This window comes from Corylus avellana, chromosome ca3, assembly GCF_901000735.1.
Source record: "Corylus avellana chromosome ca3, CavTom2PMs-1.0".
Lineage (NCBI taxonomy): Eukaryota > Viridiplantae > Streptophyta > Magnoliopsida > Fagales > Betulaceae > Corylus > Corylus avellana.
The window spans coordinates 38,510,513-38,537,151 of record NC_081543.1 but is presented as its reverse complement, the minus strand read 5'-3'; the positions used below and the strand labels follow the sequence as shown (position 1 = coordinate 38,537,151).

The window sequence follows — 26,639 nt, the reverse complement described above, 5'->3', positions numbered from 1 at the left end:
AAAAAAATAAAAAAAATGAATAAATAAACCAAATTTTGACTGTGTTAGATAGGCCATAGACCACTTCCAAAAAAAAAAAAAAAAAAAAGGAAAAGGTAGATGGCCCATGGACCCAAATGGAGTCAGCCCCCACTTTTGAGTAATCAATACCAAACAAGGGCCTCAAATAAAAAAATCTGTAAACAAATAGTTTTACCTATTCTTCTTCTACCACTCCTGACTCCCCTGTTCTTCCTTCACATACACCAGCTCAGCTGCATGGGATGCACATTTCCAAGGACCTGCAACTCTCTCACCTCTCATGTCCAAGACCCTTTTAAGGTACTCTCCTCCTCCTTCTTCTCTTACCTCATCTCCTCCTCTGTCCTTTCCATTTCTCTCTTCTCCCTTGTACCTACCAAAAGAGGCACAAAACCTTTTGTACCCACTTCTCTCTTGGAAAATTTAAACATCACCATCACCACCACCAGGTTCTTTTCAAGCATTAAGACTTTGACAAGCCCGCTGAAGTTTTAGTCTTTTGGTTTAAATTGAGATGCCAATTTCATTTTCTTTGTGGTGATTCTCTGGTCAAAAAACGCAGCCAAAGACACATATTTGCGCCTCTTGGGGGGTTTTCAAGCCCTGACTCACTTTTTGTGACTCTGGGGTTTCTGATCTGCTTGTAAACCTTCAAAGCTCTGGTCTTTTTCTGGTTCTGGACAATTTGGTCAAATTCCCAGTTCTGAGTTGTTAGAATTCTCCTGTTTGGTGGTACTTAGGCTTTAATAGAAATTTATGCTTTGAATAAATGGTAGAACCCTTTGGAATTGGTGCAACTTGCGAGGGTGTTGAAGGAAACTAAATCATTTGGGTTTGATGTGTTGAGTCAAATCCCACTTACTTGGGGCATCTTCAGGGTTTGGACCTGGGATTTTTTGATCTGCTTTTTGATTCTCAAGTTATGGGCTTTTGTAAATTCTGGTCAGTTTGATGATATACCCGGTATTTTTTGGCTAGAGTTCTTGCCGTTTTGGCAGATTGAGCTCGAGTTTTCCTGGGGTGATTCACCCTAAGGATTGAATCCTTGGTTGTGTTGCTTATTAGGCAGCATAAGCAGTTGGATTTGAACCCTTTGCTGTCTCTATTGGGCACTTCAGCCATGTGATTTGAGTTTCAAGTGGGTTTCTGGTGTCCTGTATTCCTGTTAGCTCCTTGTGCAAAATGACTGGAAATAGTCACTGTTTTGTGGAGTGGAAAGAGGAATTTGTATCGCAGGAGCGTGGAAATCGTGTGGTTCACTATTTTCTGAAGGATTCCGGTGGGGAATCCGTCCTTGCTGTTGTGGGAACTGAGAGAAGTGTTAGGCACATGTTCTATGTTGTTGCCGAGGAGTTCTTGCAGGTTTATGGCAAGGAAAGTTCCATCCATGCTGGTTATAAATGGCGGTCGAGAAGAGAGGTTGTGGACTGGCTTACGTCTATGCTATCGAAGCAGCAAGTACATGGAGATCGGTCTGGTATGTGTTGCCCCTTTTGTATATTTGGGTTTCCTACACTTTCTTATTCCTGTGGATTTCAATACATTCCACGAGTGGCCAAGAATATGTTAGAATAATAAGGAGGTATATTAAAAGAAAGGTTATTTTCATTGAGTACCCATGGAAATATGATATCATTAATATTAGGTTTTTGCTATACAGCTTATTAGATGTTCCATTCACTGTTTGTCTCTATTTATGGTAAGAAAAACATGGAAAATTTAGTAAGCCATAAGGTGGGCAAGCATTGCCACAACTTACTTCAAAATTGGTGTGTTTTGTGGTCCTTGATGCTAGAAATCACACTCTTTCTGTTTTTTGTCTTGTATGCCTTTTGTCTTATGGGTCCTCACATAGTCACATGCAAGTAACTTTCTGCCCTTGTTCCTCCATATTTGTCACAATGTCTTCTTTATAGGTATTGCAATTTTCTTATTGTTTTTGCTCTTTTTTGATAAATACAAATATATTTATCTTGCTTGAGTGATTGATTCATGATATCATCTTTTCTCACAACACACTGTCGATGCAACTCTTTTGAGCCATTATCAAGCTTGGAGTTCATTAAATTCTAGTAGCTATAATCTGTGTTTTGGAGAAGGTTGCGCCACATCTCCTCCCCTCCCTTTCTTCTCTCTATCTTAATCGTTTTATACATATGTGAATGTGATAGAGCTTTTTCCATACAAGGTCATTCAAATGGAACATGGTAGTATCTGTCACAATTTACAAGAAATCCCGTGTTAGGAAGTTTACGTTCTTCTCCATCTGTATTGTGAAATTGTATTGCTTTGTGCATGAATCATATGTAGCTTTTATTAAGAGGAATAAATTAATAAGTAACATACTTTGGTCAGCATATGTGAAGCTCAGGCTTAGTTCAGGCAAGGCAACACATTGTGGTCTTGGATGTAATGGGTAAAAGGAATGCTAGCGAAATGTCAATCAAGCTGGAGCATTATGAGTTCTTAATTCAGTGCCAGAGATTTTTATTTTGATTTTTGATTTTGAAAAATAAGGTGGTTGTATAAATTTTTTATATAGTTTGCTAAAATTCATATCAAGATGATTATTCTTCAAATTATTAGTTGCATTTACTAGTTAAGGTTAATTTATTAGCATTCAAATAGTTGGAATGTCTTCTCCGGAACATTTACATTTCATATACCATTTTCAATGACAGAATCCCCAAAACACGAGTCAACACAACCTTTTGGGTCTCTGGAATCTCCAATGGATGGAGTGGGTGTTGCACAAACTCAAGGACCAGACGATACGGTAATTTTTTTTTTTTTAGTGCCATGTATCTATATAATTATTAACCAATGCTCTCAATGTTTATCTGACACCTGTGTATCAGGGCCGTCTTGCAAGGAGTTTCAAGGGACACCATCCAGACATTGTTTGGTCAGGTGTTGCATGGAAATGTGGTAAACAGCTCAAGCATTACCCATCATTTTGCAGGAATGGGACTACAATAGCGGTAAGCTTCTACCATTTAATTTAAAGGTAACACAAAATATGGGGTGTTTAAAAAGTTAAGAGATGAGGTGTTAAGGCATGGTCCTTCTTGCTTTAACTCTCACATCTCATTTTCAAAAACCTACATTTTCAATTTTCAGGTTAAATCAGTAGAATGAAAATAGAGTCAGAACGTTCAGCAATAAAGAGATTCTAATTTCCTATTGATATACTACATACCTCATATTCTTCATAGCAAGAAATGTACAACTCATTCAATTTTGACATGTTGATGCATGCCCTAAGGGGATTTGATTCGAATAGTCTGCTTTATTTTTGAGCATTGCCTTGAGGTGTGCCTCTTGGTGTAAAGCTCACTTGCTAAGAGTGACTGTCATTTAAATGGTTCTCTTTTTCTTCATTTGTACTGGCATTCTTTTCCTCTGACAGTTTCTCGTCTTTCCTGATATCCAGATTCAATCTTTTGTCTTTGTAATGGCTAAGGGGGAAAATCACTATCTTGCTTATCTGGAAGATATGTATGAAGACAAGAGGGGTCAGAAAAAGGTGAAAGTAAGGTGGTTTCACCACAATCAGGAAGTCAAAGGGATAATTCCTATACGAAATCCTCACCCAAAAGAAGTTTTCATCACTCCGTATGCACAAGTCATTAGTGCAGAGTGTGTAGATGGTCCTGCCACAGTCTTAACCCGTGAACATTATGAAAAATGTTTAGCTTCTTTTCCTCATGCTTTATTAGCCAGAATACATCTTTGCTATCGGCAGTTCAGAGGTAACAGAGTGAAGCCTTTCGACCTCACCAAATTGCGAGGCTATTTTGATCAACCTATTCTCTCTTGTTTGGGTCCTGATCCCTTCCCCAGGCCTGAGTCTATATGCCATGGTCTGACTGGGGAAGAAGCTGAACAGTTAAGCCCAGGTGACAATATAAAGCTGGGAGCTAAGAGGACCAGAAGTGGTAGGGCGTGTCCCAGGTTTCTTGCAGATCATTCGGGGGTCAGAAATGCTGGTAGAGTTCGCCAGATGGTAACGTATGAACCTTACATGAATTTAGATTATGGTCTGTCAGGCAGCCGAAGATTGCTTTCCCTAAAGCATGTTGAGTGTCACCCTTGGTATACCCCACTATTTAAGGTTGATGAAAAGATAGAGTTGCTCTGCCAAGATAGTGGCATCCGAGGCTGCTGGTTCAGGTGTACAGTCTTGCAGGTATCACGAAAGCAGTTGAAAGTTCAATACACTGATGTGCAGGATGAAGATGGATGTGGCAATCTTGAGGTATGCTCAAGCATTTGATCATTCTCTACTATATTTTCCATATGGTTGAATCTCTAAATAGAGGAGTCAAAATAATGGTTTGCATTTGAATTTTCCTTTATAAGAAATAAATTATTTACATTCATGGTATAATTTTATGACTAAAGTAAGTTGAAGTCATAGCTTTTGCACAATATTAGTGGACTAAATGTCTACTTTAGGTATGCCAGATTTTTTCAGATTTTAATTCTGATTAACCCTTTTTAATCGGAACTATAAATGTATTTTTTGTTTGTAGTTTGTTTTAATTTTTAAAGAAAATTCTGTTGACCAGTAATGAGTTGCAATCTAGCATTGTCAGCTCTAACACGTCTTACTTATATCTCCTATCCTTTTTATTTTTTATTTTTTATGAAGTATTGTGTATCTCCTATTTTTCTTTTGAATCCAGAATTCCTATCTTGAAAAGTAGTTAATATGTTCTCCAATTTGTAGGAATGGATCCATGCTTTAAGAATAGCAATGCCTGATAAACTTGGCATGAGGCATCCGGGTCGCCCTACAATTAGGCCAGCCCCTCCTCCTCAAGAGCAATCAGACCTTGCTCTTGAGGTTGGGACCCCAGTTGATGCATGGTGGAGTGATGGCTGGTGGGAAGGAGTTGTAACTGGATTGGATGACACTGGTGATGGTACTATGCAAATTTACTTTCCTGGTATGATTGTGAAGCTTCATGTTCATTTTCTTTTTGCTTCTTTTTCCTCCCTTTTTCCCTCTGTAATGTAACTTCTATGGTGGTTAGGTGAGAGCTTGCTATTGAATATACCCAAAAAGGATCTAAGAGAATCCAAAGATTGGATGGGGGACCAGTGGGTTGATGTACAGGGAAAGCCTGACATACTCTCAGCCATCTCTGCAAATATTGGCTTGGACGCTAAGCTTTCCACATCCTCAAACATTGTCAAGGATATCAATTCTAGTTTTTCTATGTCATACGTTGAAGTTCCTAGCAGTACTAAATTAAATATTGTTGAAGATGAAAAAGTCGACTTACCCGCATTTGCCAGTTTGGAAGGCCTTACTGAAGATATGGATAGGGCCATTGATAAGAAATCACCATCATTAAATGACAGAGGAACTGAGGTTGATGGTGTTGACACAAATGACAGTTGTAATAATGTAGATGATGTCCAAGGTAATGATGATAATGACAAACACAACAATGATGGTGAGAATGGTGATAACACACAGAATTTTGACAATTCCGGGCAGAATTATAAAGCATTAGAACTCATGGAACTGGCAGCGTAAGAAATTTCAGTAGCAGTTTGATGCCTTAATTTATGATGGTGAGAGGGTGGTAGTATATTTGGTTGATTTTGACTGGTTGAGTCTGTTGCTTGGATGCTTGTAAATAGTTACACGGGTGTAGGGGAAGAAGCTCATTGCATTTGGACTGTGACTTTTGTAGCCTTTGTTCATTGCATTTGGACTCGACTTTTGTAGCCTTTGTAGTTGTACAGGTTTGAGGTTTAGAATCGTATGATGGCTACTGGTATTCAATATGAGTGTATTAGAATTTAAATTCCCTTGCTTAGAAGCACTCCAAATGAGTTAGATTGACTCACCTAATGTGCTTCTTACTTGTTCCTTGTACCATCAAATTTGTAGACGACTCCCCGTAAGTAAAAAAAAAAACTTTTTTTCTTCTGTCTTCTTTTCATCTGCTCAGACCTTTCAATAGTACTTTTTATTATATTTTGCTGATGTAGCAGTGCGAATTAACTGTTATCTCTTTGATTGGTCATTGTAAAAAAGGAAAAAAAAAATAATAATAATAATTTCAGGATTGATCGGCAATGTCATGTCGGCAAAATAAGATGGAAGTATGATTTTTAGCATTACTTTTTGACTTGCGCCGGAATAATTTTTTGTTCGTTGTTGAATGTACTCGCGCATAAACACGACCCCCGCATAGACACAACCATGAGGTCAGTATCTATTGCCGTAATCTTAAAAGTAAACACCAAGTAACTAAGTGCATCAAAGTAAGTAACTAAGTGCATCAAAGTGAGAAGAATACATGTACTGTCATATTTCACTACAATGTCAATTAGATACAATTTTAGCATACACCATTTTGAATACCCCTGTTGTTTCTACTTTTACGACAGAGAAAGAAGAGCAAAAGGTAAGAGAAAAAATCAAAATTGATGAACAAGCTACGTGAGACAAGAAGCACTACAGTCTAAGCCATTGTTCTCCACTAATGAATTTCTTGTCCAGAAAAGGCCTAACTTCCTCGTTGCTGAAGGACTTCGACCATGGCACACGACCACTTGTGTCTGCTCCTCTGCCCCTGCACTGGTATTCCCCAAACACCACAGTCCTGTATATCCAAAAATTTTCAGTTTCTCAGTTAGATCCTTACAATATCTAAGGTAAAGATCCTTACAAGTTTTAGTCAATTAGGATATATACTTCTGCCTTGATGGTTGCTTCCAGTCACTCCATCCTGGGGAAATTATGATATTCTCCATATTACAGTATGAGTATACTACTCTTGAATAATTTCCCCAAGCTCGTCCCAAAAAGATATTGCCAGTTCCAATAATTGTGCAATTCACGAAAGAGAACCCTGTATTATCATTTGGTAAATCCCTGTGATGGGCTGCAATTGCTCCCCAATTTTGAGCAGTTGCTTGAATGACACAGTCCTATTTCCAAGCACCCACTCCAACTGTTAGAATCATAAAAGAAATATCCAAGAGTTGGCTCAACTTAGATATGGATTTTTCTTCACAAAACAATATTGAGTAATGGTACTTAGCAATCTATTAAATAACTGTCATACGACTGTAATGATATAATAGTGAAAATTAGCTTTTTTAGATCAGCAATGGCTTGTCTCAACAATATTTACAGGCATTTTACCTGATAGAGTGATGTTGATGTTCCAAAGATGAAGTCCACACTTCCTTGAATGTGACAATTGTAGAAGTAGTGAGATCCAATATCATCTAAGAGAGTATCCTGTGCTCCCAAAATCTTAACTCTATAAAACACTGCTTTATCACCAGCTACTCTGAGTGCTACTGCTTGCATTCCATATCCTCCAGGCACTGCAACTACTGTGTTCTGCAGTAACCAATGTGAGTTTTATACTGAGTTATTTGATGCTGTAAAACGAATGAAGAGAGTTGGTTATTACCTCAAAAGTGATTCCAGTTGCACAAAAGTAATTCGATTCTATGGCTACAGAAGCTGATCTGTAGGTCCCAAGTTGAGCCCCGTTTTGGTCTTTATCGGATGCTTTATTATTCCAAGTAATTATTGTATCGGACGGTTGATTCTGGCTCCCTATGAATGAAATATATGGCTTGGAACTTGGTACAAATACCTTCTCTCTAGAAAGATACAACAATATGTGATATGTTTCGATTCTCATTAAATGATAGAACTTAGCATTAATCCCAGAATATACACTAAGTTCCTTATACATACCATTTATTCATAGATATACACACAAAGTTTTTTTTAAAAATTTTTAATTTTTGGATGATAAGCCATCCCATTAACGGTCGTTTGAGGTTCAAAACGTATGATCTAAAAATGCAATTAAACACAACTATACAAACTCAAGCAACCAACTAGTGGGTAGTAACAACACCAACATACTCCTAAAGCAGAGGATACAACAGACAACAACAAAAGAAATTAGGAAATGACTCATTTGCTATGAACAGAAAGGGGAATTCTCCATATGAAACAGAGAGCACAATTCAATACAGAATTCTCAAAACCATTCTTACAAGACACAGACAACAAGAATGATCATGTGAAAGAGAGAGAGAGAGAGAGAGAGAACAGAAAACCACTTATAACCCACGTAGCCACTATTTGTTCCTACTCAGCCCCACAAATAACAGAAACTAGTATGGAAAAAATGAGATCAAAATACTAAATACCCAGATTCTGAAAATGTTCAACCAAAACTCACCAAATAATGACTAAAAAAGTTGAACATCTGTAACTAGTATTTGATCAAATCTTACACATTACCTGTATATTCCAGGGTGAATATAAATTTTCACTCTTTCTGTATTATGCTCTGGAACCATATCAACCGCTCCCTGAACAGTTAGACAATCTCCCTCACCATTCTTGTCGACCACAATGACCCGGCTTCGCTCATAATTAAACTCTCTGATGTCCAATCCTGCCTTATGCACATCCAATTTCATATCATCCCAACTGATATAATTCTTGGGATAAGCTTCAACTTCCACATATCCCTCTTGAATACCATCAAAAACCACCAAGAAAGCCACAACAAAAGCACTGAAAACGGACAAACCCATGATGACCCTTTTTCAGCTTCCAGATTCCAATGTCAGTGTGCTCAAAGCACTCCAATGCAAAAATCCATGCCCTTCTCAATCCAAACAACGTTATTTTCCTTGTGGGTGTCAGAGATTTCGAGAGTTACAAGTTTTGGAGTTGGAGGGGTGTGAAAGAGGTGAATGTAATAAATGTGGGAGCGTGGGGCAGAGTCTCTTGCAATCCTTATGAGAGTCCAGCCCTCAGAAGAGCAATAAGAAATCATGCTAGTGTCTGCAAAAGCTATAAAAACAAGAGGTGTAGTTATTGCAGATGGAGGATGAATAATACAAAGATGATGATTTGTATGGGAGCTTAATCTTGAAAGAATTCAAAGAGACTCTCATCAATATATTTCAGTTTACTGTTTAATTGAGAGTTTTTTCTTTTTTTTCTGTGGCTTTTTAGATCATGCAGAAGGTGGTTTGTTTTTTCTTTTTCTTTTTCTCTTCACTTTATTAGTGAGTAGTTGAAGAGAACTCAAGTGAAAAGAGCGGTTATGCTTCTTTAGCTGATGAAACTGAAAAACAAAAACCTCCTCGGATTTTCAAAATGTATTTGTTTGTATATAAAAGCACTGTCTTTCCATGAGCGTTGACAGTTGGTTTTTTTTTTCTTTCTTCTTCTTTTTGCTATTGGATTTTCAAAATGCTTCATATGACAGTTTACGCACGCAAGTTGGGGGTGCCCACTTTCCCTATTAAACTGCTGCATTTAACACGACCCTATTAATCTGATGTACAAAATAAACATTTCCCATCACCCGAATAGGATGCCTAATCTTGAGGGATCCTACCTTGAAAACAAAATTAGATTCATTTTGTTGCATTTAACTTAATTAGGGTGAAAATTCATGTTGGTGGGACCGGATCTATTCAAAGAATATAAGATTATATAAGTCAACTTTTACTCGATCAATTTCATTAAACGGGTTAGATTTTTCGATTCTAATCGGTTAATTTCTGTGTCTTGTTTGTGGGTTGCGTAAAAAATTGTCAACTTTAAATTTTGCGTGTTTGGTTCGGGTTATATCGAAGTATGAGTATATATAATATTATATAGGACAATCCTTACCCGACCCATTTAATTAAATGTTTTACTACAAGTTATTCTTGAGTCACAATCTAACGGTATGTATAATGTCACGCAATTTAAACTTTACCATATGGGTTCATGTTAGATGCAACAAAGTAAAATCTTGACCCTAAATCTTATTCCTTGTACCTTAATGGAAGGAAAATGCTTGGGGTATTACACTTTTACTACTACTCCTTACAAAATGATCAAATTTGTTGTTAACATGTTTAGTAGTTTAGTTGTTTTGTTGCTACATCAGCTACAATCAAATTTAATTGTTTAGTAGTTAATACGGTAAGTAAGTGTCACCATAAACTTACAAACGGACTCAGCAGTTATTATCATTAACAGCCGCGTCAATCACAATTAAATTTTAATTATTTAATAATTGGCTTAGTAATTATAATACGGACCATTGATTGATAGGATTAATAATAAATGTTGGTAACACAACAAAAGCATTACGTTACAAGGTGATCATGAGAGTTGAAGAGAAATAATGGGATAGACGCTCCATCTTCTTCAAAATGTGCCATACTCTTAAATCATTTTTTCTTGTCATTCATTGTAAGCAATGCATGGCCTTCTAGAGAGGTAAATAGTACATGTGCATCCAATTATGAATGCCATCCAAAGTCTTCCTGCTGATAACGGATGGAGTATATTTACTATAATTCCCATTTTTATCCTCTTACCATATTATTCCAACGGCTTTTTTTTTTTTAAAAAAAAAAAAATTAAAAATTGATTGATACTGACACGTTAGCAGATTCTAGCATTACTCTAACTGATAAGAAGACATGTTTGTTTTTGGATTGATATTGGATTAGCATTACTCTAACTGACTAAAGGCGGATTGATATTGACACGTTCACACATTCTAACATCACTCTAATTGATATGAGATGTGTGAAAGTACAATCATGTAGTAAGATTAAATTTTCTTTTTTTTTAAAAAAAAAAAAAAGAAAAAAAGAAAAAACTAACTTGGCTATGGAGGCTCCACAATGTTTATTTATTTATTGATATTTGATGCAATGATATTATTTTCATTGTAGAAAATGTGTATACGACGTGACCCATTTTTCGTTGGATTTAACAAAGAACCTTAAGGGAGGGCGTTAAGTAAAGAGGTTAAATAGTTTTGAAGGGATTGACATTGCAACTCTTTAAAATTTGAGAAAATGTTGCAATTTAGGCGGTAGTTTGAAGGTATAGAAATAACTATTATTAAGCCGGCATAAATTGAAAAGACCCAGCTTGAACAATGCTCATGATGACAAGCATTTTTTCATTTGAAAATTTTGTCAGTCCATTTTTTCCTTTCAAATTATTCCAAAAGAGTATGTTATAATTTCCAACCTAATAATTTTTTTGTTTTCTCAGATACTGTATTTAATTAAAATTCCCTTTTAATCCATCTCTTGGACCCCATTTGCAATCCTTTTGCCGGCTAAGATTATAGAATTCCACACCCCAGGTCCCCATCCCTACAACCCATCATGGTGAAAACATAGTAATATATTCTCATCAAACACCTTGTTCTACAAATTAATATTTATATATACACATTCAACTTGTCTCATTTAGCTAGTAAAACTTAACATAAACGTTTTGCCAACAGAGTCCACCCTGTAGTTTATGAGACGTGAATTACAAGTAATGTGGGCATTTACAAGACTCACATGTCTGAACAGGTAAGTCTCGCATCTAATTTTTAGATGAAACTGTACGTATTATATGTAATTCATACTAAGCTAACTAAAATAGAAGGTAAAATGAAAGAGACCGTGTTTGAGCTCGAAACTTTTGTTCTTTCACTATTAAATCGCCTTTTTTGTTAAAAGTTTAAACTAATAAGAAATTATTGATTTAATTATTTAAGAGAAATGCTATATGCACTTCTAAGTACTTCCAATTACACACTGCAACCTAAAAAAAGAACAAAGTTACACACTACGTGACGTGACTGTAAAAATCACCATTAGATTTTATAAGATTCCAATGTAGATCATTTGCCACCATTTTGTAGAGAATTAATTTACATTTGTTGGCTAATTAATGTTGATTCAAAGCCAAATCAAACAAAAAAATAGGCATGCTAGTATGTCTCTTCATTTATCATTTTCGATACCAATGAAGCCCAAATTGAAGCAGACCTGGATTTGGGCTTTGGACTTTGGACTTCCCAACCGGCCCCAAAAGCCTAAGGGCAATTATGTAATTATGAAAACCATATTTTAATTAAATAGAAAATAAAAAATATTTGGATAATTCCAGTTCTAGTTTCAGAGCAAGTGAAAGGAGAGAGACTCTCACCCCATCACAGCAAAAGAGAGAGCTTTCTTCAATGGCAGTTTCTTCATTCTCTGCAACCCTAATACCTTCAATTCCTCTGTCCAGTTCTTGTCCATTCCCTTCCAAACCAAACCTCTCTTCTTTCCCTTTCTGCTCTGCTAAAACCTTAAAGCTCAAAGCCCTTAAACCCTCACTCCAATCTACTAGGGTTTATGCTGCTCCTGAAGTGTTGGACCCCCCTGAAACCCTAGACCCACCTCCAGAAACAGATGATGGGTCTGAATTTTCAACCCTTGAGGTTTGCATCTCTTTGCACATTTGGCTTTTTTGCTTGTACTCTGTTTGATTCCAGAGAAAATGTGGGGAAAGGAAATAAATTCTTATTATTTTTTCGACTTTTGACCTGAATTGAACTTAATAGAACTATTTGGGTTAGTGGATTTGGATTTCCATTTCTGGCAAAGCAACTTCTATGTTTGGTTGTTCAGAAAATTTGGGATAGGAAAGTAAAAATCTTTTCTTTAGTGCGGTTTATCAACTACCCTAAGGGAGCTTATTTTTCATGCTTTATAGCTTTGAATTTAACAGTAATTATTGGTGTTTTAGGTTGAAGGTCCCGAGAGTCCCAGTACTTCGTCTATCAGTATCGGTGCAGATGCAGAAAAGGTATATTTCTTACACATGGACAATAAAAGAAGACAGGAGAAAATTGTGAAAGTTTTAGATTTTAGTTTATCTTTAATCTAGGAAAACAAGAAAAGTTCACTAGAAAAAAAATCAACTTTGATTGGCTGGGGCAATGTGGGTTAGTTGGGATGACAAGTCTTCGAATCTGAGCAATTTGTGTGAACCTCTGACCTCTGGAAGCAGCGGCTAAGGTTATTTCATGAGAATAATTTTCACTGCTACAGAAATCGGTTTGGGATAAAGAGAATTTTTTTTCTTTTTGATTACTTGTATTGTAAATATATTTTTCAAATGTGTTGAAGATGAAGCTGATCATTCTGAGGAGTTAGTTGCTACAGATTACAATTTGGAGTTGAGAGAACCCATTTTTTTTTCCTTGTTCTTGTGAATAATGTTTCCCAGACAATTGAGGTTAATTGAGTTTATCTGGGAATGTTCTTTTAGATCCTTATTGGTCAATTTTGCCATTCCTACCACATAACTGTTGCTTGTAACTTTCCTTTGAGCTGTCTGATTCTGGAATGGAGTTCTCCATGTAACTGTCAACCAATACATAATGTAGTCTCTTTACAACTGGTACCTCCTCTTTTATCATCCAACACCGTGGCAGGTGGAAAATGTGTTTACTTGAGGCAAAGGGCTTCTTAGTTGCTCCCCCTCCCAGATTTAGTTCACGTCATTCACTATTTCTTGTCTATCAAGGACAGTTTGGAATGGCCAAATGAGCATGATAAGTTGTTGAAAACCATCCACAAGACCAACAACAATGAAGCCGCAGTGCTGACTAAAGACTATTTTGAATGTGACTGATCAGAATAAATGTTGTGTTTGTATCCTTTTTCTACATTTCTAGCAGACTATTGATTATCTATAAATGACATTTTGTTTGCAGATGGCACCAAAGCAGAAAATTAGAATTAAACTTAGATCATACTGGGTGCCGTTAATAGAGGACTCCTGCAAGCAGATAATGGATGCTGCAAGGACTACCAATGCAAAAACCATGGGTCCTGTTCCATTACCAACCAAGAAAAGAATCTATTGTGTGCTCAAATCCCCACATGTGCACAAGGATGCGAGGTTCCATTTTGAGATCCGCACCCACCAGCGCCTTATCGATATTCTTTACCCAACTGCACAAACAATTGATTCTTTAATGCAACTTGATCTTCCTGCTGGTGTTGATGTGGAGGTCAAGCTCTGATGAAACAGTGCTGCAGCTTAGGTAAAGTTCTTAAATTTCTAAACTCTGAGATAAGCTGTAATTTGTAGGTTGCTATTTGGACAAATAAGAGACTGAGATAGACAATTTCTTTTCTTAGTTCGATTATCACTCTTAACTTTAATTTTCATTCATAATGTATATCCATCACTCTCTGTAATTTTTTTGCAACAAGTTTCTTGACATTCCCATGCATTAAAGATAGGAGTAGTTGGGTGTTTGGTAGTATACTACTATCTTGATAGAAGAGCTTGGTGTTAGTTTTGAATTGGATAATTCATCTCTCTCTTTGAATATTTTTCCAAGGAAAAATAACTTTTATTGCCTCCTGAAATGTTTCCTTTGAAGCTGTTGTATATTTATATCATATAACTTAATTTTATAGTTTAGTGATGGGGCTTCTATGTTCTAAGAATACTTATTATTGACCTGTGAAATATGCTGTTTTAGTTTCTCCTGGGAGCAGGTGATGCCCTTATTTTTAGTTTCCCTTTTCGTGGTTCTTAATTTTCTACACTAAAACCCTAAACCCTACATCGGGTGATTCCTCTCCATGATTCCACACTTTGTGGTTTCTTTGTATTGGAGATAAAGTGCTTGATTGGAATGTAGATTAATGATGGGTGGGGAAAAAAAAAAGTTCACATAATGTCTGTCCCAATCACCTTTATCTGCACTTCATGTGTTTATTACTTTTTACTTCTTAGGTTCTTATGCATATACTGGGTTTGATCTACTAAATCCCATTCGGTTCCAGATATGATTTTTTGGATTGAGATCCTCTTAATTTAGGGGATGCTGATTTTCCAAGTTTGTTATTTCTGGACGCAACACATCAGCTAGACATATATGATATATTGAAGAGATGAAAGAAGCAAAAATTGCCGTTTTCGTTGCTCAGTGTCCTGACAGTTTTTGGCTGCGTATTTCTTTCCTGGCTGATGTGTTACATCCTGAGACAAGGAACTTGAAGATATATTGATATCCCCTAACTTGAGAGGCCAAATCGTCATTCTTTGACTATAATTTCTGTGGGGCTGTAGCTCCTTTTCTGTTGCATTAGTACTTCATCAGAATTGGCTAGTGCACATTTTTGCCCAAATATTTTTTGTTGACATAATTCTTTGTTGCATACAATCACCAATACTCTTGCATCAAGTTCATCCTTACACCAATACTTTTCTTGTCTTGCTTGTATTCTATCCTATTGTTTATGACATGGTTATACTGACTGATTTTGAAATAAGGTATTCGGTACATCTCATTCCTTTTGCTCTTTCACCTTGCTATTATTCCAATGAATTACAATAATTTCTTTGTTTCTCTAGCCATCGTAATTGTTCTTACAGTTTCGTGTTCGTTCTTTTCTTCCTAAGGTGCTGGATTTCTTCCTAGAACAAATCTCTCTTAGAGAATGTCATCGTCCAGATTTACACCATGCAGAGGGGTGACCACTGAAACATCATTGAACAGTTGGACCTTTCCCAAAAGTTTCTTTTTTGGATTTCCTGTAAGCAAAATATCCTGTAGAAAATTGAAACCGCTGATGCTAAATTGGAGAAAAGGCATATAGAGTTCTCTTTCTCATTTTCTTGTGTTTGCATTAGTTGTCTTTGATCGAGACTTGTAAGAACATTATGAGAAGACCCAAATGCATGACATCTTGTATTGAGTAGTGCAACTACTTTTTTAGTTTACTTCTTGTAAAAGGAAGAAAAAGATGAGAAGCTTGGCCCGCATGCTAGTCTTGCCATAGTCATGAGTAGAATTCTGGAACTGAAAAAGAAGTGCTTCTTCCCCACCTCTTCCCTCCTCCATTGACAAAAACTCATTCCACTCCACACAAGAAGTGCTTCTTTTATTTTTGTAGTTATAAGAAAGACATCCGATTATTAGGATGACGTGAAGTATACTCCAAGTATTATTATGTTGTTCTCTAGTACTCCTTTGTATTGGCACTTACTCTGGATTGACAAAATCATTTTCCTAACAGTCGTGAAAGGATGGGTTTCTTCTTCAATCCCAAAATCTTATCCAAATAACGAATGGACGTCATTGGTTTGAATCCTTTCTTTCGTTTGAGGCACAATTACTTGGATTTTAGCTTCAACTGCAAATTAGAAAATGCAACCCCGTCTAAGGGACAAAGTCTTCATTCAAATTGGGTTGAAAGAATTCTTTCAATTTCAAATTCACATCTATCCATGTAAGAATCATGTGTTGTTGGACAGATTAGCTTAGAGGAATATTTTAGAGTCTAGTTTAAAGGAAAATTTTATCCCATCTAATCATAAAGTAATGCTATTTAGTAGACTGTAATACAAATTTGATGCCATGCTAGTAAAAATAATAATAAATAAGGGCGAGAAAATGTAAAACTAAATGATGTGCCGTTTTCTCCTCAGTGTAGCTAACTAGTCCAAGATTGTAAGACCACAAGTGTGTGAATGTGCAATGAGAAGCTTCATACCTTTGAAGATGCCCTTACCATAATATATGTGAGACTCATAGCATTTTGGATATGAAATATTATATATCCTCTTATGTCATAATCAACAAAAAGAATCCATTCCTAAAGTTTCTTGTCTCTTTTTTCCCTATTGAATTTTTCGTTTCGTTTCTTTTGCATTTACCTTCTTTATTCCCTGCACAATTTCATCAATTACAATCACAATTTCTACCTCTATATATGGCCATAAGAGTAAATCGAATTCTCCAAGCCACATCTCTCTCTCTCTCTCTCTCTATGTCTGGTTCTTTCCTTGGTTTGCCAATCCTTCTCGAACCCATCAAAACCAGGTACAACCACAAGCCATACATACCTATGACAACCTGTGTAGGCGGCCCAAGAACAGAAAGGTCCGAAACAACACTAAACCACCGCTCAGATCGATCCCATGGAGAAAGTTCCCTGTACAACTACATGAAATTCTATAGGCCCAGTTCTACAAATCTTCTTTCCTGCACACCCTCTGGCCACAACCAAGAAAAACAAAATCAAACATGCAGAATCATCGTCAAAGAAATTGAAGAAGGGGGGAAAAAATATGATATATGGATGAAAATGAAAAAGGAGGCCACTATAGATGTGCAGCAAGAACCAATATTGTCCAGTTACTATTTCAGTTCAATCTTGTCTCATAATTCACTGGAGAGTGCGCTGGCGAACCACCTATCAATCAAGCTGAGCAACTCTATCATTCCCATGAATACCCTTTTTGATCTGTTTGTTGGTGTTTTCATGGAAGATGATGAAATCATGGGAGCTGTAAAAGATGATCTGATGATCTGAAGCCTGTGAAAGAAAGGGACCCAGCATGCATGAGCTACGTGCACTGTTTCTTAAATTTTAAAGGGTTTCTTGCATGCCAAGCGCATAGGGCTGCACATAAGCTATGGTTACAAGACAGGAAGGCTTCTGCAGTGTTGATCCAAAACAGGATATCCGAGATGTTTGCGGTCGACATTCATCCGGGGGCAAAGATCGGACGCGGGGTATTGCTCGATCATGCCACGGGAATTGTGATTGGAGAGACGGCAGTGATAGGAAATAATGTGTCAATTCTGCATAATGTGACTTTGGGAGGGACTGGCAAGGATGCTGGGGACAGGCACCCAAAGATTGGAGATGGAGTGTTGATAGGGGCAGGGAGTAATGTGTTGGGGAATGTTAGGATTGGTGAGGGTGCCAAGATTGGGACTGGTTCAGTGGTGCTGAAAGAAGTGCCACCAAAAACCACCGCAGTTGGGAACCCTGCTAGACTGGTAATTGGAGGCAAGGCTAACCCATTTAGGCTTCATCACATTCCTAGTTTAAGCATGGACCATACTTCACATATTGTTGAGTGGTCTGATTATGTTATTTAAAGCCCCATTCACAATTTTTTGCTTCTTTGGTATTTGGGTTTTCTTTGTATTGTTAGAGAACAGAAGTTCTCTCTCAAATGAAATCTCAGTGTATACATTTGTAAGAGAGCGTTTAATGCAGAGAAACACAAATCCCCCTTTAGATAATCTTACTGCTCTAAGGTACCCTCTCATTTAACCCATGAATTCGAAAAAAAATTAGTGAATTATGGTTGAAGGGTCAGATTAGGTTGAACAAAATTACCGAATTATAATTTACCTATGTAATCTTATACTCATTCTTCTACACGATCTAAACCCGACACATGAATATGAATTACCACCCTACTCTCATTATCTCACTGCCTCAGTCAGCATGCTTGTAGCTCTCCCTGTTCCTGTAATACCTTCAGGTCTCCCTGTTCTTCTATCATTCTTCAAGACATATTGTGTGATCCAGAAACATATTTTTAAGTGTGGATGTCTTTTTTGTTAAAATATTAATTTAAATAAATAATTAAATTCGGTTAGAATAAATTGATCAACTTTCCGTACACATACTTTTAAAAAGAAGTAGAAATGCAATAAGTGTGAGGCAGAGAATGATATGTGTTGGCATCATGTTGTTATATTTGCTCAAAATTTATAAACAATTAATAAGAAAAATATCGCTTTTTCTAGATTAAAATTATTTAAAAGCAAGAATCGATTCTTAAGGAATAGTGAAGAATAAAGGAACCCGTGAATGGGATTTTGGGGTCGTCGCCTTGTCAGTGTATCTTGGTCCGTTTAGTTTAACGATTTTATCACGCGCCGGCAAGTGGTTTGCATGCTCTATCTTCCATCTTCTTTATCGTTGGTGTCTTTATTTTTGAGGTTTATTTTTTGTTTTAATACTATTTCTAAATTTTCTTGTAATCTTGTTGGTGTTTCTTTTGCATTTTCCTTGTATGTTTCTTTGTTTTTGTTGTAGCTTTAGGGCTTTGGATGCCCTTACCACCAGTTATGGTGCTCTCTCGTTCTGGTTGCAAATCGTTTTGTGGTGTTCTTTAAATTTTGTGCTAGTATTTTTTTTCGTTGGCTTTAATTTGACCGTCATCAATGTCTTCTATGTTTATGTGGCACTCCTTTAGGTGTGTTGTTGCAGTGCTCTTGGTTGCACCATCTTTGGTGCACCATGTCAAACCACCTTAATTGGTGGCCATGGTTCTTGGTCAGTGTGCCAAGAATCAATAATGCCGCGTTATTTATTTGATGCATTCTCTTTTTATTTTTGTTTATTTACACTGATTTGGTCAATTTGAGGCTTATTGTTAGGTTGCCCAGCCTTTTGTAATTTGTCGTAATTTCTTTGTTGATGTAAAAAAAAAAAAAAAAAAAAAAAAGGAGTGATTTTTTCTTGTTTTTTTTATGTTTTAAATCCACCTTTTAAAAAAAAAAAAAAATTTCCAAATAAAGTATTTTCGTCATTTTGTTTAAAAATATACTGTTATTATGTCGACATGAATGGTGCCAAATCCCAAAAGTAAGAAAATAGTAAAAGATGGCTTATTAATTCCCTATCACGTGCGTAAATCAAGACGTAATTGGTTACGTAAGAAAGTCAACCATTTTTCTGTAACGTAGTCAAGCCGCCAAACCCGTGTCTTCTGTCCGTCCGATCAAATCATCATCCACAAATTAAAAAGAAATTTCAAAGCGCCGCGTCATCTCATGCGTCACGGCCGTTTAGTATGCACTTTTTTTTTTGAGTTAATTTACATGTATTTAAAAATACATGTAAGTTCAATAAATTGTTTCTAAATCAATTTTTTTTAAAAAAGTTGTTTTTTATATACCCATTGGGGGTGGTCGGCCACCCCATGACCGTGGGGTGAAATTTTGGTGAGCAAAGTCAATTGTCTAAATAACTTCGAGAAACTCTGATAAAGCATCAATAATAACAAACAAGTTTTAGGAAATTCCAAACTTCAAACACGATAATTGGTCTACTCCACTCCACGACGGCCCTCTTTGAAGGACATAAATTCTTTGCAAGAAAATTACCTTGTTGTAGAGCTTGCTTGAATTTCACTTGCTTAATTTATTTGAACATCCATTTGAGTAGGTTGAGCCCGAATAAAATCTCACAGAATTATACAAAATCTCATTATACGGAATCTAAATCCTTCTTTATAAAACTTGTGTCCCCTTTAAGAACTTTTGTTCTTGATTTTGTTAGTACTTTATAGATGAAGTTTTTTGTTTGAAAATTGCTTTGATGTGACATAAATATAAAAATAATTGTGAGAGTTATGTATTTTGTGCGGTTTGTTAATGCTTTTATTTAAAAAAAGAAAAAATTATTACCAAATAAAGCTGAAATTACGAGGAAATAGAGTAAACAACTTGCGTATACGTATCAACTTTTACACGGTCTCTAATATTAGAGTATGATTTTATTTTATTTTTTTTATTGTAACTTGGGATGTGTTACTATCTTAAGCCATTATTGATGTCCCCTTTTTTTAAGGGGGATAACTGTTGTCCTTTGTTCCAATATTATAATTGCCCATTACCCAAAAAAAAAGGTTGATGCTTTTACTGTCCCTACTAAAACATTTTTACGAAAATGGAATGAGATATTATCTATTCATGTACTTTTTATGTAATTATAAAATCAATTTTTCATTTTTCTTTGAATGAAGTGATTATCATTTTCCTAAAAAAAAAATAATAATAAAAAAAAATGGAAAATATATGTTTTGTATAAAAAATGTTTAGAGTTTTATAATTTTTATTAAAATTTCTTTACAAACTCTTGTGATAATTTAAAAAGTAATTGAGTTTTAATTATAACTCATTATAAAACTCACGTATCAGTCTACATGCGTAGCACAACATAAATATCATTTGATATGAAAATTTAATTATTTAATAATTAAAATGATAAGTGTTATGTAAACTAACACGCAAGTTTATAAAATACTTTAAATAAAAAGTGTACTCACCCTACAACATCCTTTTGGAAGTGGAATGGGGCATATGATTTACTCAAACGACCTTTCAAATATATTCTTTTATTCTTATTCCCTTTTCTCATTGTCCCAATTGATATGAAATTTCTTTTACTTTGTAACCACATGTTGTGTACCTAGCCCTTGCTGGCCCTTAGGGCTAACTTGTTGGCAATTAATCTAGTGGTTAAAATTTTCATGGATATAGTTAGGTCAGCTCAAAAAATTGGAAAGCTATCGATATACATAGCATTCGCTAGATCTATAAGACTGGTCTACTTTAAGCAACCATCAAGGGCCTACACCTGGAGTAGACGGGCCTTATAGCCCCTTGATAGTTTGCTCCCCAAATTTTTTTTAATTTTGCTCACCTTAAACCTAAAAGTCTAATTCCGCCCCTTCGGGTGGCCGGATTCTCCAAAGCCAATTTACACAAAGGTGAAACCGACCTGCCTATATAAAAAGGAGAAGACTTTTTTTCACTAGCAGCCATTAAGCCTCCTTCTAATACTTGGCGTGTTTTACAATATGTTTTATAAAATATTAATTTGGCATATAAAAAAGATTAAAAAAATAAAAATTTCTTAGATGGTCCCCACGCTTTCCTTGAAACTCTATAAATCCTCTCCCTCTTACTGCATGCGACACGCATTTCTTGACGGAATATCCGAATAAACAATATTACTTTCTTATCTTATTATTTTCATACACAAAAAAAATTTCCCGAGAAAATTTGAATAATTTTCCATGAAAGTTCTGGTCTTGGGTCGCCGCTTGTCCCTTTCCTTATATAACAAGACCTCCCCTTTACTCTTAATCCCAAATGTTCCCTCGCCCAACTTTCGTCCCCGCACTTTACCACCGATTTTCACGGTCCCCAAACACCACAGGAACTTGATGGCCGCTTGTGTTGGAGCTTCAAGAACCTCCATAACTGAACCCAAACCAGTTTCCCGCGACCCAAACAGGTCTCAAATCGACGACAATGAATACAACTACGTGGAATTCTGCCGACACGTTTCCTGCGTTCCCATTTGCCCGGATACGAATATAGACGAGGCTGATCAAGACGAAGATGAACACATCGTTGATCTATGGCTGAAAATGAAAGAGGAAGCTCGGTTCGATGTGGAGCAGGAACCCATATTGACAAATTACTATTACAATTCGATCTGGTCGCATAGTTCATTGGAGAGCGCGTTGGCCAATCATCTTTCAATGAAACTGAGCAATTCGAGTCTTCCTAGCGGTACCCTTTTCGATCTTTTCGTGGGGGTACTTGTGGGGGATGTGGAAATCACGGGGGCCGTGAAGGATGATCTGAGAGCAGTGAAGGAGAGGGACCCTGCTTGTATAAGCTACGTGCATTGCTTCTTGAATTTCAAAGGGTTTCTTGCTTGCCAAGCACATAGGGTGGCACATAAGCTGTGGTCACAAGGCAGGAAGGTCTTGGCTTTATTGGTTCAGAACAGGGTGTCTGAGGTTTTTGCGGTGGATATCCATCCGGGAGCTAAGATTGGGCGTGGGATATTGCTCGATCATGCCACCGGTGTGGTGGTCGGAGAGACGGCTGTGATTGGGAACAATGTGTCAATTTTGCACAATGTGACATTGGGAGGGACTGGGAAGGTTTGTGGGGACAGGCACCCAAAGATTGGTGATGGGGTGTTGATAGGGGCAGGGACTTGTATTCTGGGGAATATTAGGATTGGGGATGGGGCTAAAATTGGGGCTGGTTCGGTTGTGCTTAAGGATGTTCCACCTAGGACAACAGCGGTTGGGAACCCAGCTAGATTGGTTGGGGGGAAGGACAACCCAGTTAAGCTTGATAAGATTCCTGGTTTAACTATGGACCATACTTCACATATACATGAGTGGTCTGACTATGTTATTTAGGGGCATGTCTCAGTTTTTTTTCTTATGCTCCTTTTGTATTCTGATTAGCTTCTTATAACCCGGGTTTCTTGTCTGTGTTGTAAGTGAGAATAGAAGTTCTCCTAGTAGCAAACAGGGTACCCTTAAGCTGCTAATGTATCTATGTTGAAGGGCTGTTTTATGTTTGTAATATTACAACCTGCCATGACTGTCTGTGATCATGTGCTGCTATATAAAGTTTTTTTTTTCTTTTGTTATGGGATGGTTTCCTGCTTTCTTTATTCTTCTTTTTATTATTATTATCTTAATTATTATTTGTACTATTTTTGTTTTCTTATGATCAGGATGTGATTTTGTGAATCAAAGGCTGAGTACTTGTGAATAGCATGATTCTCCAAGGCGATTCACTTTCAGTTATAAGGTCAGGTTGCAACAGGGTTGAAAAACCTCTTGGCTTATTGAGTCTGCGATTTATGATATATGTCCCATTCTGAAGGATATGGTGTTTCTGGTCTGTCATTTACGTAGATTAGCCAATTTTGAAGTCCATAATTTGGTGAAGTGGGTTGCTTGTTGTGATTGTGAATGGTCGTGCCTATCCCCATCTCCATTTTTTCTAGGTTCGTTTGATAATTTTGCTTTTTGGTTGAGAAGTGTTGTGACTTATATAAACGTACAAGTAGTTTTGAGTGTTTTGTATTTGGAGTTGTTTGTTGATTTTTTCTTTTTTGTTGGTAGTATATCAAAGTGTCTTGGAGAAGCAATAAAGGAAGTTCCACTTTTTTACTTGCTGGGGGAAGTAGTCCAGCTTTACTTGTGCCAAGTCAAGGTTTTCACCATCATGGATGAAGATTTGGGGAAAGGTTTAGTCTGAATAGAAGGGTATAGACTATAGATCGTGATAAACTGAAGACGTGTGCAAATCACTGCAACAAAGAGGACTACTGTGAGATTGTTTAGCTTTCACCATCCGCCTATGATGGAAGTAGAAACCATGTAGATATAAGCAGTTGGGGCATATATGCAAGTACTCTCCTGACATCTAGTTGAGAGAATAAGGAGGAGAGGTAGTTGAAGCAGAGAAAATTATGGGTGTATAAAATGAGCCATTTGCTTCTCCCCTCCACAATTGAGATTACACTGGGATTTATGTGATTTTTTCCAGAAGGGAAGAAGAGTATGCAAATTAAATTATGCAGAACCTGAAAATTGCCAAGGCTATGGAGGAAAAGAGCTGCAAATTTACGTGGAAATGTATGACAGCGTTTGAAAATTAAGTTTGCTTGAAACTTAACAAAAAATTTCTGCCAGTTTCCCAACTTGTTTCTTGTTTCTCCTGGTAAAGTCATCTTCACAAAATTCATTTCCCACATCCTCGACGCATTTGCATTATGTAGTAAAGATTGTTTAATCGCAGTATGTTCATCACCAAAGGCTCCAGAGATTAGGCTTGAAAAGGTTGCAGACTATGAAAGAAGCTAAATTCAAGCCAGTTAAAAGCTTTAGATGATCAGAAAGCCACTCATGAGCTGGATTCCCCACCCTTTCAAAATCCCAACAAACACAAACTAAAATAGATGTTGGCAGCCAATGATGAAATCTGCACAAGCCGTCACTTCTTGTGAAAACTTCAGAGAGCTACCAAATTGACCACACCGTTAATGACATTCATGTCTAGTGTGCCGTCAGGTGTGACTTGATTTTGATCATCGTGGGCTCCAAGTTTGCTCTTTTTCTTCTTTCTTTCAAGAAGGAGAGCAGTGGCGTGTTTCCCTTCTCCTACCACAATTAGGAGATCTTTTAGCCGCCTCTCACTTCTGTAAAGAGTATTCTTTTCGGCGATTCATTGAACAAGTGTGAGAGACAGTGAATATAGCCGCCCGCAACAAAGTTTCTTACTATGCTTGAGCCATATTGTGAGATGGTGAGAGAGAGAGAGCAGCCACTCGTGAGAGGTGGATTTGGGTATATTAGGACTTTGGTTTCTAATAATTTTTTTCTTTATTATTATTTTTACTTTTTTTTTTTTTTTTTTTTTTTTTAATTTTTTTTATTAATGAATTTGTCTCATAGTCGTCTTTGCTTGTAGGTATAGGCTTGTTAAGCTAAACCACGTAAATCTTGGTATTTAGCATGATTGACTTATTTTATTTTGTTCTTTTCTGCTTCTTTGTGATATGAAAAAATTATTTTGTCATAATAAATTAGTATCGGGATAAAAAATTAATTTGTCGCAACAATTCAAGCTAGTGTTCATGATAATCGCTTTAATGATAAGTGGGTCTTATGTGCCCTAAAAAGAATTTGTTTAGTACCTATAAGTCAATCAGTGGTGGCTCAATCTTGATTAGAAAATGTAACCTACAAGATTATTGGTATTGGTACGATCAGAATAATAATGCATGACATAAACATAACATTTTCTTTAAAAATTCAGTTTCTTTTAATTTTTGGTGGGGTCATAACCATCATTGGCCTTCATATGGCTCTGCCACTGAGTCCAATATAAGAACAGTAGACAAAACAATAAGTTTTATTAATGCTCATTCAATTTTAATCATTAATTAATTTAAAGCAAATTTGAGTGTATAATTAGTATAGCAATATTGTATGTGTGCTTACCATCTTCTAATACCTTGGAAAGAGTAAACCAATCATGAATTGTTGGCTTTAATTATTGTTATGCATAGGAGTAAAAAATTGATCGTAAGATTTACTTGCCCTTCTCTATTTGGAATTGGAGGGACCCTCATGCTCAGGATTACTATAACAAACGGCTAGGATGCATAGAACAAGTGCCACAAGACATTACCTCAAATTAAGAAGGTCTTACTCGCAACTAGCTAGTTGAGACCGGCAGAAGTGTTTTTTTGTGATGTCTTGTCTGTGTTTTACTTTGTTCATCTTAACAAACAGCCCAATATACATAATTCTCTTTTTTCAAAGAAAATTTGTTTTCACTTTATGTCACCTAAAAATATTTTTTGAAATAAAAAATAAAAAACACCCCCAAACACTTTAACAAATATACTCTAATTTTTTATTTTTTTTATTTTTATTAATGTGTTTTAAGGGGGTGTTTTTTTGTTTGAAAAAGTGTTTTGATGTAATATAAATGTGAATATTGTTTTTGTGTTTCTAGTATTTGGGTTGTTAGTTAATATTTCTGTTTTGCCAAAAAAAAAAAAAAAAACCTGTTAAGGTTTTTAGTGTTGACAAATTTAGTGTCAGAACATGCTTAGTAGTAAGCCTTAGGTTTAGGCTGAGTCGGGATCAAAATGTGGTTGAAGAAACATCAAGAATTGAAGTTTGGAGTAGCTTGATCCATCGTTCAATATGTAGTTTTTTCATTCGAAAACCTAGTGCATGATCAACCAAGTTTATGACGGTAACAACATAAGTCTTTTATAAGTAGAAAACCTACAACATAAGCCTTTTATAGTAGATGCATTTGGAGTTGCTGGCTCCTATAATGGTTTTACTTTTCGAAGAGTTACTCAAAAAAGTTTATACTTCCTCACCAAATCTTTGTGTTATTTATTTTTGCTTACTCTCATTGTGGTGGTAATATATGTGGCGATTAATTTAATAATCGTTTGTTTGGTTAATTGAGCTATTTCATAATTGAGGTCTAAACTAAAGCTTTGAAAGACAGAAAATAAAAATTTTAACAAACACAAAGACAAAGTAGCCAGGGAATGGAGAAATGCTACATGCAGTACAGTGAAAATCACTATTAAATTTTGTGGATTTGATGGTAATTTTTACTATCATATCAAGAAATGTACCTAAGAGTAAGCACTTAAAAGTGCATGTAGCATTTCTCCGGGAAGGGGCATCAACAATATGCTGCTTTTTCTAGTAGGAAGAATGCAGGATACCAATCAAGTAGAAGACAAACCAGAAATCAAGATACCAAGGCTCCACAGAAGGCATAAATATGGATGCATGAGAGAAGCAGTAATTCTCATCCACAGTTCTAACTAGCTACTTTGCTCAC

At 36.3% G+C, this 26,639-nt stretch overlaps 4 protein-coding genes and 1 pseudogene across 4 annotated transcripts; 4 read left to right on the top strand and 1 right to left on the bottom strand.

Annotated features, from left to right (window-relative positions):
- The first annotated feature begins 190 nt into the window (after positions 1-190).
- On the top strand, positions 191-5,968 carry LOC132173935 (uncharacterized). The gene is made up of 6 exons (XM_059585617.1): positions 191-1,498; positions 2,703-2,797; positions 2,880-3,002; positions 3,455-4,279; positions 4,754-4,973; positions 5,061-5,968. Exons 1-6 carry the CDS (start codon positions 1,204-1,206, stop codon positions 5,567-5,569), a joined length of 2,067 nt encoding a protein of 688 aa, XP_059441600.1. The 5' UTR covers positions 191-1,203; the 3' UTR covers positions 5,570-5,968.
- A 248-nt stretch (positions 5,969-6,216) lies between these two features.
- LOC132173936 (pectinesterase QRT1) lies at positions 6,217-8,619 on the bottom strand. The gene is made up of 5 exons (XM_059585618.1): positions 8,321-8,619; positions 7,470-7,665; positions 7,193-7,396; positions 6,740-6,975; positions 6,217-6,647 (listed from the first exon to the last, which is right to left on the bottom strand). The coding sequence occupies exons 1-5, from the start codon at positions 8,617-8,619 to the stop codon at positions 6,500-6,502; spliced, it is 1,083 nt and encodes a 360-aa protein (XP_059441601.1). The 3' UTR covers positions 6,217-6,499.
- A 3,378-nt stretch (positions 8,620-11,997) lies between these two features.
- On the top strand, positions 11,998-15,619 carry LOC132176328 (small ribosomal subunit protein uS10c). Its single transcript, XM_059588504.1, has 4 exons — positions 11,998-12,311; positions 12,620-12,679; positions 13,593-13,925; positions 15,299-15,619. The coding sequence occupies exons 1-3, from the start codon at positions 12,066-12,068 to the stop codon at positions 13,902-13,904; spliced, it is 618 nt and encodes a 205-aa protein (XP_059444487.1). The 5' UTR covers positions 11,998-12,065; the 3' UTR covers positions 13,905-13,925; positions 15,299-15,619.
- A 956-nt stretch (positions 15,620-16,575) lies between these two features.
- LOC132176293 (serine acetyltransferase 1, chloroplastic-like) lies at positions 16,576-17,789 on the top strand (annotated as a pseudogene).
- A 3,638-nt stretch (positions 17,790-21,427) lies between these two features.
- LOC132174805 (serine acetyltransferase 1, chloroplastic-like) lies at positions 21,428-22,896 on the top strand. Its single transcript, XM_059586487.1, has one exon. It carries the CDS (start codon positions 21,512-21,514, stop codon positions 22,658-22,660), a length of 1,149 nt encoding a protein of 382 aa, XP_059442470.1. The 5' UTR covers positions 21,428-21,511; the 3' UTR covers positions 22,661-22,896.
- Positions 22,897-26,639: the final 3,743 nt, after the last annotated feature.

Excerpts from the sequence above, each read along its gene's own strand:
- LOC132176328 (XM_059588504.1), top strand. The coding sequence starts at position 12,066 with ATGGCAGTTTCTTCATTCTCTGCAACCCTAATACCTTCAATTCCTCTG. Across the intron at positions 12,312-12,619 it reads CTGAATTTTCAACCCTTGAG|GTTGAAGGTCCCGAGAGTCC; the intron begins GTTTGCATCTCT and ends TTGGTGTTTTAG. Across the intron at positions 12,680-13,592 it reads TCGGTGCAGATGCAGAAAAG|ATGGCACCAAAGCAGAAAAT; the intron begins GTATATTTCTTA and ends TTTTGTTTGCAG.
- LOC132173936 (XM_059585618.1), bottom strand. The coding sequence starts at position 8,619 with ATGGGTTTGTCCGTTTTCAGTGCTTTTGTTGTGGCTTTCTTGGTGGTT. Across the intron at positions 7,397-7,469 it reads CAACTGGAATCACTTTTGAG|AACACAGTAGTTGCAGTGCC; the intron begins GTAATAACCAAC and ends TGGTTACTGCAG. Across the intron at positions 6,976-7,192 it reads CATCAACATCACTCTATCAG|GACTGTGTCATTCAAGCAAC; the intron begins GTAAAATGCCTG and ends GCTTGGAAATAG.
- LOC132173935 (XM_059585617.1), top strand. The coding sequence starts at position 1,204 with ATGACTGGAAATAGTCACTGTTTTGTGGAGTGGAAAGAGGAATTTGTA. Across the intron at positions 1,499-2,702 it reads AGTACATGGAGATCGGTCTG|AATCCCCAAAACACGAGTCA; the intron begins GTATGTGTTGCC and ends TTTCAATGACAG. Across the intron at positions 3,003-3,454 it reads GGAATGGGACTACAATAGCG|ATTCAATCTTTTGTCTTTGT; the intron begins GTAAGCTTCTAC and ends CCTGATATCCAG.
- LOC132174805 (XM_059586487.1), top strand. The coding sequence starts at position 21,512 with ATGAAAGTTCTGGTCTTGGGTCGCCGCTTGTCCCTTTCCTTATATAAC.